The sequence below is a fragment of the Periophthalmus magnuspinnatus genome, chromosome 18 (assembly GCF_009829125.3).
Source record: "Periophthalmus magnuspinnatus isolate fPerMag1 chromosome 18, fPerMag1.2.pri, whole genome shotgun sequence".
Taxonomy (NCBI): Eukaryota; Metazoa; Chordata; class Actinopteri; order Gobiiformes; family Gobiidae; genus Periophthalmus; species Periophthalmus magnuspinnatus.
The window spans coordinates 19372905-19383790 of NC_047143.1; the positions used below are offsets into that span (position 1 = coordinate 19372905).

The 10886-nt window shown below is 42.9% G+C and overlaps 2 protein-coding genes across 2 annotated transcripts; one reads left to right on the top strand and one right to left on the bottom strand.

The window, feature by feature from the left end:
- Positions 1-12: 12 nt before the first annotated feature.
- On the bottom strand, positions 13-1943 carry med11 (mediator complex subunit 11). The gene is made up of 3 exons (XM_033983515.2): positions 1736-1943; positions 1006-1136; positions 13-916 (listed from the first exon to the last, which is right to left on the bottom strand). Exons 1-3 carry the CDS (start codon positions 1803-1805, stop codon positions 770-772), a joined length of 348 nt encoding a protein of 115 aa, XP_033839406.1. The 5' UTR covers positions 1806-1943; the 3' UTR covers positions 13-769.
- A 14-nt stretch (positions 1944-1957) lies between these two features.
- pelp1 (proline, glutamate and leucine rich protein 1) lies at positions 1958-9748 on the top strand. The gene is made up of 19 exons (XM_055228826.1): positions 1958-2131; positions 2323-2387; positions 2999-3104; positions 3192-3341; positions 3442-3513; positions 3592-3651; positions 3738-3894; positions 4011-4143; positions 4264-4351; positions 4444-4532; positions 4603-4716; positions 5156-5306; positions 5411-5564; positions 5656-5711; positions 5783-5913; positions 6003-6105; positions 6592-8125; positions 8676-8944; positions 9273-9748. The coding sequence occupies exons 1-19, from the start codon at positions 1991-1993 to the stop codon at positions 9366-9368; spliced, it is 3669 nt and encodes a 1222-aa protein (XP_055084801.1). The 5' UTR covers positions 1958-1990; the 3' UTR covers positions 9369-9748.
- The last annotated feature ends 1138 nt before the right edge of the window (positions 9749-10886 follow it).

Genomic DNA, 10886 nt, shown 5'->3' on the forward strand with positions numbered 1-10886 from the left:
TTGACCATTATTGTAAAGGGATATGGGTACTTTATTCGCATTAATGAAAACTTTTAGCAATTTATGAAGGTTAACTACTCAACTCTTATCAAATCAAATTACAAATCTGTACAGTATAAAGGATTATAGATGAACTTGTTGGATTTTTATGTGCATTTTTTCCATTTGACATACCTCCCTGTGGACCCACACAATCATGTGGGTGCCTTTCATTTGCAAATAAAAAAATTAACTTGCCTCAATCAGTGGGTTTCAGAAATATGACAATTAAATTGTGAATTGCTATGGCAATGGTTATAAAACAAAATATATTTATTGTATGGGGGAAAATCTTCAAAATGTTCGGTACAACAGGGAGCTAAAACCCATGATTAGACAAAGCTGGTAGCTTAATTGCAATGAGTTGAAGATATTCTTGTGTTTCTCAAACCGATGGTATGAAAGCTCCTTCACGTGGTACTTAGACAGCTCTTCGGTATGTGGCTTTGGCAAATTTAGATTTAGAGTTCATTGTTTATACTTGTCTGTTCTTCTTTTGATAATTTTTTGTTTATTGCATAGTTGATTTAGATGTGGTAGCACTCTGAATACTACACGATACGACACGATATCTGGTGTGAAAAGTTTGAGAGCCACTATATTACCTGTTAGTAAAAATGTAGAAAACTTAAAAAAAAAAAAAAAAAAAATATTCAAAATCAATGTACAAAATGCATAATGACATTCACTGCTGAAGTGTCAGAGGAGCAAATGTCCAAAGTCTGTATTCTCATGACTGCTGCTGTTCCAGCATGACTTCACAAGTGCGTCCAAGTTCACCGAGTTTGACCTTTGCATACTCCGCTCTGTTCAGGGCCATCTGACAGTCCTTCCGAGCTGAATACGTGGAGCCCTCATGAGGTTGACCTGTAGCCACCTGTAAAACAAAATGTCTCCCTTTATAACTTTGTTTATACAGAACACAGTATAATTTGACATATAGATTATGTAGTGCATGTATTGGACCTGTGTCAGATATCGGATCTGCGCACTCAGCTCACTTTCCACTCGGTTCACAGAGCTCTGGAATTGCAGCAACTGTCTGTCCAAGAGGCTGGCATTGTGTTTGTCTTTTGAGAGCTCCAACACAATGTTACCTACAATACAAACACAAGGGTTTGGGGCTTATGTGGGTTAATGTTGCATTACACAGTTGAACTTATTAAAATCACAGGAATAGAGCAGTGATTCTAAAACTGTGGTACATCACACATAGTTTACAGGGTCTGCAGGTGGTAGTTGGATTCCTCTGCAGTTCAGATATTTGCCAGGTGGTAGTTAGATTCCGCTGCAGTTCAGATATTTGCCAGATTTAATCAAAAGGTTTTTCTCCTTTTAGGAGGGTTAGTCATAGCTTAGTATAGCAATTGTGTAGTCCAATTATCACACCTTATTTAGACCTAATTAATCCTTTTTAGATCTGGTTTAGATCTGGTACTGGGAAACCCAAATGTTCCTAGGTGGTGGGCCTACTTGGTGTGGTGAAAAACAGAGAGAATCACTGGAATAGTATAATAATAATAATATAGATTTGACAGTGGTTAAATGGTTTTGGTTATTCAGAATTACCACTACGAAATGATTTTTTTTAAAGGGGCTATTTTATCAACGCAGAACATTAAAGGGCCCAATTTGCACAAATACAAATGACAGAAGGCCCTGAGTAGATCAAAAAGTTGATACATCTGTCTCTCACCTGCGCACTGTAGGATCATGGCTATCTCCTTCTCCACCTCCTCCAGAGCTCTGAGACGCTCGTTAGCCATTACAAAACCAAAAATTTCACTAATTATGAACAAGAAGCTGAGTTAATCCATTAGAGGTGGGTTTTCATAAGCGAGGGTGAATTAAGACTTGGATCAAGCGTCTACCACCGCCAAACCACTAACAACAGAGGGTTCGGAAATCAACCGTCGCACAAAGATGACGTATGTGCGGCACAGTCTGAAAGATGGCTGCATCGTCTTGGCTGCATGGCCCGTCTGCTATGCGTCTCACTGAGGGTTTGGTGTCGGTTCTGAAAGAGCAGCGCCCGGAGTATTTACCGGCTCTGTTGTCCAGCTACAGAGAGCATGGCGTGTTCTCGACACAGGTAAGAGCTCCCCAAACCGAGGCCGTTAGTTCAGGATCTGTGCGTTAGCCCGCGGAGGCTACAGCAGAGCACCTGGATGGATGGACAGCTTTGTTGTTCTGCTACACATCTGGGGACTGGGAAGCGAGAGTTGCTGATCTCTGTCTGACACGTGTATATCTTTGAGATTAACAAATGTTTTCTTTTCACAGGGCGCTAGTGCTGTTGGAGGTCTCATGGGTTTTAGCAATGCCAAACTTGGCTCGAGTAAGACCAGGTGAGAAGAGGGGAGCATGGGATCAGTGTCAATAATATGACTGTTGCCAATGTAAGTGTTACCGGCGCCAGCCCTGGGGGACGCTGGGCGGTAGCAAGTGGCACACACCTAGGGTTAGACGGTGTAGCTTGAAGGTGTGATGTAGCTGTAGATAGACGAAGAGGAGATCTGTTAGTCTGGCCAAAGCTTGTGTATTATTATTATTATTCAATGTTTCACTTTATTCAGTTGGCTCATTCTCTCAAAAATCATATAGTTCATAAAATAATAAAGGACTGTAAATAAATAAAAAAGCCAAAAGGAAAATTTGTCAACTGGACAAATAGTTGTAGGAGTGAAAACGTTTCGCTGCTCATCCAAATTTGTTGATAATAGCTGTTGCCAGTTCCATGTCCTCCCTGCAGACAGATATAAGGCCGTGTCCACCAGCAACCTGACCAGAACTGAAGAAGCAGCTAGAGACAGTTCAATTTCCTTAGTGCCATTTTATTCCATGCAGTATGTTTTTACTGTAATTCATTTCTAAAAATGACAGCTGTTATGTACCTACACTGGCTCTTGAGATTTATTACTTTAAATTAGTTCTATTCACATGTTGTTTTGTGTTGCAGATTTGAAGGGCTGTGTCTGCTCTCAATGCTGGTCAAGGACAGCTCCAGTGAAGTGTTCCAGCAGCACTGCCTCTCCTGGCTGCGCTCTCTTCAACAGGTTATCCAGGTGACCTCATTGTATCATTACAAATATTACTTTGACCAACCTGAAAGACTCACACACATATTACTTTTTGTATTGCTCTGCCTCCAGTCTCAAGCTCCAGTCCAGACCATTCAGTTAGCAGTGAATATTTTAAAAGATGTGTTGCAGTACTCATCACAGATCGCAGAGTTGTCCAGGGAAGTGGGTCTCAACTCCATCCTGGGCATTCTTACTTCCCTACTGGGCCTTAAAGCAGAGGTATATGAAATTGTGATAGTCTTTAAATATGTGGGAATTGGTGTGTGTGTGTGTGTGTGTGTGTGTGTGTGTGAAGCCTATGCATAATTTGTTTTGCCAGTGTGATTTGGCAGCTATGGAAGGGATGACAGCTTGTATGAACTATTACCCACGAGCTTGCGGTTCAATGAGGGTAAGTAAATCCACCTGCATTTTGAAATATTAGCAATTTTTTGTAAGTTATCTATGCGTCTTCTATTTTATTTTCTAGGATAAATTTGGAGCTTATTTTCTTTCAAAAATGGATAGCATTAACAAGAAGACCCAAGAGGTTTGTTACCATTCACATTTGTATATAGTTTGTGGGCTCCCTACTTTTTTGTGCCTGAATTTATTTTTGCTGTGTTATTCCTTCAGATGGCGTGTCAGTGTTATGGTCGCCTGCCATGCCTTGGGGGTCTTTTGGATCGGGGAATGGGAGGGGGCAGAGCAGAGGGCTGGACCACTCAGATTCACTGCCTGCTTGCTTCAGCCAATGTCTTGCTGGATCAGATCTACCAGGGATCAGAAATGGGTACATCATAAAGGAAGCATTCAGTTATTCTTTCCTCTAAAATATTCAGTTTCCTCTAAAATGTATCTAATGTTTTAACGCATATTCCCTATCTTCTGTTTTGTTCTGCTCTGTAGAAGGAACAATTCAATATGAAGGCCCGGGGGTGGAGTTGGCCTTCCCTCTTCTTGACCAAACAGACCCCCTCCTGGTGCTTCAGCTACAGCACAGATACACAGCCATTTGTTTGGCGCTAAAACACACTCTCAGGTAGTAAACGGATGTATCAAAAACACATTGATAATAATTTGGATCAAAATGGTTTGATAATAATATTAAAATATTGTGGTCGATGGTATATTTAATTAAACATTCAATTTTGTTCCTCAGTGTGGATCCAGCATCAGCAGTCCGCCTTCCTGTCAGACCAATACTCAACCTCGTCTGTCGAGCTCTTGCTGTCAGCTCTAAAAGCATCGTAAGAACACAACTTATGCTGTAGTTTGATAGTTATGATATTTTCAAATGTATGAACCAAAGTAACTGTATTTCTATATCTTTGTCTCTCAGAATTTAACAGGTGATGGGAGTGTGCGGTTGCTGGTCTTGCCTATCATTCACACAAACACTCTGGAGGTACTGTCTGCACTTATTACAGCGTAAGTACTGTGGCATTATAGTTTATATGTATCTTGTGAAGAATTTGATAAGTCAATATTTCTCCTACAGAACACGTGTGGGAATGGTTCAGTATGCTGTGGTACTGCAGAGGTTGTTCTCACAGACTCTGTCAGCTTGGACACCTCTCCCTGAGGCCAGTCTGGGTCAGCAGAGGGCATACAGGTATGTAATTATGAAGTACTGTTTAATATGTTAAGTGATGGCACAGTTTTCTATCTCTGGGGAGGTGTTCTGGGCATGTCCCACCGGGAGGAGGCCCTGGGGAAGACCCAGAACACGCTGGAGGGACTATGTCTCTCAGCTGGCCTGGGAATGCCTTGGGGCCCACCGGAGCAGCTGGAGGACTTGTCTGGGGTGAGGGAAGTCTGGGAGTCCCTGCTCAGACTGCTGCCCCTGCGACCCGGCCCTGGATAAGTGGAAGAAAATGGATGGGCACAGTTTTCTCAACAGCATATACTAAACCATGTTAACCATTGCTACAGCATTGCAGAGCTCCTAAATGCTAATATTGTTATCGTCAAATAGTAAAAAACTAAATATTCTATCATGTAATGATGATATTACTTCTTTGATATAAATGTTTTTCCTTGTTGGTCTTCAGCTCCGTAAGGGTGGCAGTGTACAAGGCCTTAGAGCTGTGGCTACAGGTGGCCGGAGCCTCTGCAAACATTCTCCAGGGCAGCTCTGTTCACTCGGAGCATCTGTTCAATCATCTGCTGGGAGAGATCACACCGGGAGCCGAGGCCATCAAGGTCTCCTCTACCTTACATCGACTCTATTTAGAAAAAAGATGGACATTAGATTTACTCAACAAGTAAGAACAAATTTAGAGTGAATGTTTCCCTCCTATCTGCAGCTTCGAGCCGGTCTCTCTGCTGATGTGGTGCCTGGAGGAAAGCCTGGTCCTCGCAGAACCAAGACTTTGGTCATGTCAGACGCGGTGGCACCCATGCTCCAGAGAAAGGGAGACCAGCTTGCTAATGTAGACACATGTATTTCAGCCCTTAGAGGTGAGATGCCCTCAAGTTTCATACATGGTACCTGTTCACATCTGATTTATTTTGTAATTTAACTTTTTTTTTTTTTTTTTTTTTTTTACAGTTCTTAGAGAAATTATACTCAGCAGTGGTACACTACTAAAAGATGACATCCACAAGGTATGCCTCTTTTCTGCCAAAGGCATCACAGTTGCCTTGCCCATGTAACTTTGTTATTTTGTCTTTTTTAGCGCCTTCATGATGTAGTGTTGCCATTGTGTGTGCGTCTTCAGCAGCAACAGAATAGCAGCAACTTGTGTGAATCAGTAGGGGGCATCAGTGGCCAATACAACAGCGCTCTGAGCAGACATGAACTCTATAGGTCTGGACTGTACAATATATACACTGTCTAATCTTAGACAATGTAGTACCACATCTGAAAATATTTATTGTCTTGTCTTAAAACTGTAGGCTTTTGCTGGCTTTGGTCCTGGTTCCTTCACCATGTTGGCCTTCTCCTTTGACCTGCACTGTGTCCATCCTGAGCAGAGGGCGCACAGACAGAAATACCAAGGTTAAGATTACACTTTACTTGCAGATAAAGTATTATATTTTTAAAGAGTGTTATAGATTTGTTTATGAGTTAGTTAGACCTGTATTAGCTAGCTCTGGATGTGTGGTTTACTAAGCTTAATGTTGCACAGCTCATTTGCCTTGTAGGAAATACGTTCTGTTAGATCCTCTGCATGACGCACCCTCTTATGCAGTATGCAAACTTTATAGGAATGTAAATGACAACAAGACACTGCACAGTCACAAGAGTCACTCCTGTTTCAGGAAGCTGTAGCTATTCTAGCATGTGAACAAAAGGTTTTGTATTAAAATTGTGTAACTATGATAATTTGACTATGCAATGAGAAAAAGGCTAACTTTATGTAGCCTCTTTATAATCTCTTCAAATATAATTTTTATCAAACTTTAAATGATTTTAATCATTTTAAAATATAAGAAAGTGTTCACTAGTGTTAATGTGTTGTGTTTATTTTCCTGTTATTTTCAGGTGTCTTCATTCTGCACTGAAGCTCTGACAATCTGTAACCTCCTCCTCCACCCTCGCACCCCCTCCATCGCCCTGCCGCTACCCCCTCTCACCCTCAAACCCACCCCGTCTGCCACGGGCATCCAGTCTGCACAAGGACCCAATCCAGGACTGACTTTGCCCACTCTTCTAGTTGGCGCTAACAGTGCCCCCTCCTTCCCGTCCCGCCACTCTCTGGGCCTGGGTCATGGCTCCCTGCTGGGCTCTCTGGAGAACCACCTGTCCATGGTCCCAGGACTCCCAGGACAAGCGCCCTCTGCGGGCGACCTAATGCACCCTCCTCACCCTGATTCAGCTCAATTGGGGCCCCCAGATGGACAGCGCCCTGTTTTTGTGCGCTATGACAAAGAAGAAGCCGAGGACGTAGAGATTTCTTTGGGGAGCGATTCTGATGACAGTGTAGTGATTGTCCCACCAGGTATGCTCGACATGAACAACCAGCAAGAAGAAAGTTTACCCACACCTGGTGCTACTAGTGTCCCATTACCTGGTGGGGATGCAGTCTCCATGGCAACCACAACATCAGCACCCACCACTATAGATGGAATGTCCCTTGCCAATGATTTAACCACTTCCTCTCCTCATCTGACATCTAACACAACTTCTGTGAACTCATTCCCCCCTTCTAACGTCTCAGTTGTATCGTTGGTTCCTCCAATGGGTCCCAACACGCTCCCAGGCCCCGGTACTTTAGCAGAGCCACTGTCAGGACGACCCCAGCTCCAGCAAATGCTAATGCAGCCCAGCACTGCAGCGCCAATGGGACTCCTGCACCAGCTCCAGAACCAGCTTACCCAACCATCCAGGACCCTCCAACACCCACCACCTCCACCTGCAGCCAACAACGAGGACTCCGCTGTGATCAATATCAACAGCACCGACGAAGAAGAAGAGGAGGAAGATGAGGAAGATATGGATGACATGGAAGATGAGGATGAGGAAGGCTTGGATGAAGAGGAGGAGGAGGGCAGTGAGTATGCGGGGGAGGAGTTTTATGACGGTGAAGACTATGATGAGTATGATGAAGAGGAGCCCGAGGAGCTGGAGGAGGAGGAGGAAGAAGAGGATGAGGATGGGGACATTCCACCACTCGAGGGTTCAGAAGACAAAGCCAACGAGAGTGGGTCAGAGGAGGTGAAGGCGGTCCAAGCTCTGGCAGAGGAGGGACCCATAGAGGAGCCATTCAGTGTGGAGGCAGAGACAGAGGGTGGCATAGAAGAAGTCCAAACACGGGCGTACCCAGAGCTTAAGGTGCAGGAGGTGGAGAGTATTGGCGTACTGGAGGAGGCCCGGGAGAGCGAAGGCGAGTCTACCATGGACCCCACCATGCCCCAGATCCTGTGTGTGACGGGGGGCGCCATGGAGGAGGAGGAGACCACGGAGGGCGGGGAGACATCTCAGGAGGAGGCAGCCACGTGGGAGCAGGGAGAGGACAACAAGGTGGAGATAGAAGACTCATCGGATGAGCAGGTTCCTATTGGGAATCAGCAGGCAAGTATTTTGCATATAAGGAAAAGACTAAAATAATTATAACTGAGAACAGAAAAAAAATTCACTTCAAGGGTTTGGATGAGACACATTTTTATAACAAATAAATTGTGCGGTTTTGGCCTCACCATTTAATTTTTTTAGTTCAGTTAATGTTTTTTTTTTTTCAATGTACCACTGTACCAATACAGCTTCTCAAGAAATCTAACTTGCTGCACATAACCCATTATTGTCCAAATGTAAACACATGGGAAGGTCATATGTGGCAATTTTGTCTCCTGGCATGAGATCTTGTTCCACCCCTAGTCATTTCAATTCAAAGGTAAACCTACATGGACTGTGCTTTGTCATGTCGACTTACATTATCATTCAGAAATTTAGATTCCATAGTAGAAGAATTGTGATCTATTAGTCATTGACAATTTCACTGTGGCTTGACCATGGTGTCCGTAATCACGAATAATCGTACATAATTGTCATGTTTCTTCTCACAATAATCATAATTCTAAAATTTGATCTTGTTAAATTGAAATTGCCTCTTTTGTCACTCTAGGAAGATCAAGTGTGTGAAACATCGCAGGAGGCTGGTGGCAGTGGAAGTGTTGCCAGTGCTCACCAAGAGGAGGAGCTGGAAGTCTCCCAGACGGGACAGTCAGACAGTGGGTCAGGGCCCACCACAACAGAGCAGGAGCAGGGGCTGACCGAGGACACAGAGGTGGAGGTACAGGAGCAGGAGGGAGAGGCAGAACAAGATGAGGAAGAGGAGGGGAAAGGAGTGAAGAGGAAGAGGGAGGAGGACACAACGCAAAGTACAGAGAAGAAAAAGGTACAAGTATCAATTAGTGTTTCCCTATGGTGGCACAAGCAGTGCATATTTGAATCATTTCATTTTCAATTTCACTTAATGCCTCAACTGATCTAAAAAGCACAGATTGCAGATATAAATATAGTTACTTCTTGATCTTTATGTCAATAGTACAATCAAAGTCTGATTTGGAATATAATTGTTTCATTCAGCTTGTTTTTAAACTATGGAGCCAACATAGTTTGCACTATCAATAGGGCCTGAGCATTTTGGCTGTTGTAACAATCAGCCACAGTACACTAGAAAAATCAAAGGATTCGCTCTCATTTATCTTTCCTGTTTCTACTAGTGTGATGAAGACACCATGGCCTCCATGTTGGCTGACTTTGTGGCCTGCCCCCCTGATGAAGAGGAAGGCCCCTCCAGATCAGACCAGCCCAACTAGAACACAAAAATGACAAAATGCAGCTCTTAGAATTTACTTTTCTTCTGTAATATTTTTACAGTTTTGGTTACCTCTTTCCTCCTCTCACTCTTTGTTTTTGTTCATGTAGTGTACAGAACCTTACTTGGAGAAAGTTGGAGTTAACTGTTTTAAATCTATTGCCCATAGCTATGCTATTACTTCACTTTGGGGGAATTAGAAGCTCAAATTACATTACACCACAGTTATATAAGTGAAGATTTGTATTTTGCTCTTACAGTTGGAACAGCCCACCAAGCTGCAGTTGCTCATCATGGACAGCCTTGTGTACTTCAACCATTTTTTTCTGCTCTTTATGCCCTGTTTTGTCTTCATTGTTATATGATAAATAACTACTTCTGAAATTATTGTTTTCTTTGTTCTTTTATTTACCTCAAGAAAAATGAGCAACACTTTATCCTTTAAACTCTTATTCGAACTGTAGAATCAAATAACTGAAACAACCATTCACGTACTGATATTAATATCAGAAATGCATTATTATCAAAATGGCAAGTGAGGTCTTTGCCTGTTATAACAATTGGATATCCTTACAACTATTTCTATTCTATCCGACAAACTCAGCCCACTTCCTGTTAATTATCAATTCATAGTGGAATGTCATGCTTCTGTGCCCTGGCTACATTTGAAAAAAATAACTCAAATATGACTAAATCCAGCTGAGTCAACATTACAGGCCTCTGAGAAGGCTGGACTGGGATTTAAACAGTTTATCTTGGAACCAGCCTCTGCAATGCACAAATGGGAGTTTAACCACTTCTTTCTCTGCTTCTTTTAAGGCCATATCTTCCTTAACACATTTTAGGATGGTGATGCTTTTCTTTAAAGCTATCCAGGTCATCTGTGGGATTGTTTAAGCAAAAGACTGCAACGCGTATCATTTTGAGAAAGTTATTTTTGTAGACATCTGGCAGAAGGAAGTAGTGAAAGTATGTAATTTAAATTAAGCCACTGGTACTTTAGATTTGTTTCACTCTTAATTTCACAAACACAGCGTGGCGTCTGCGTGAGGACGGCCACAGGTGCAGCTCGAGGAAGACGTCTGCGCGCGGGCCGTTGTGTTTGTCAATGGGAAAGACGCCACTTGTATCAGGTCTACAGTGAAAACAACTAGCTAAATACACTTGTATTTAGCATCTGCACAGGCTGGCTCCGGCAAACGCGGGGATTTCAAAAGTGTTGCTAATCCTGGGCTCCTTCAAACGATACATAACTGCCCCAGTAGTACGTTGTGCCGATGGTAACTGCAAATAAACTTTTGAAATCTTCTCGTTTGTCGCTCCCCCCTCTCCCCTCTATCACTGAAACCGCATGCACTGGTACTATTACTGCACTTGTTATTACTACATACTTTAGAACTATATTTTTACTCCGAGTAATCCTTGACTAAAATATACTCAAGTAAAAGTATGACGCATTGCCTAAAGATGTCGCCTGCTCCTTCTTATCCTGTCCCTGATCTGTTCCTTTCTTGCTCAA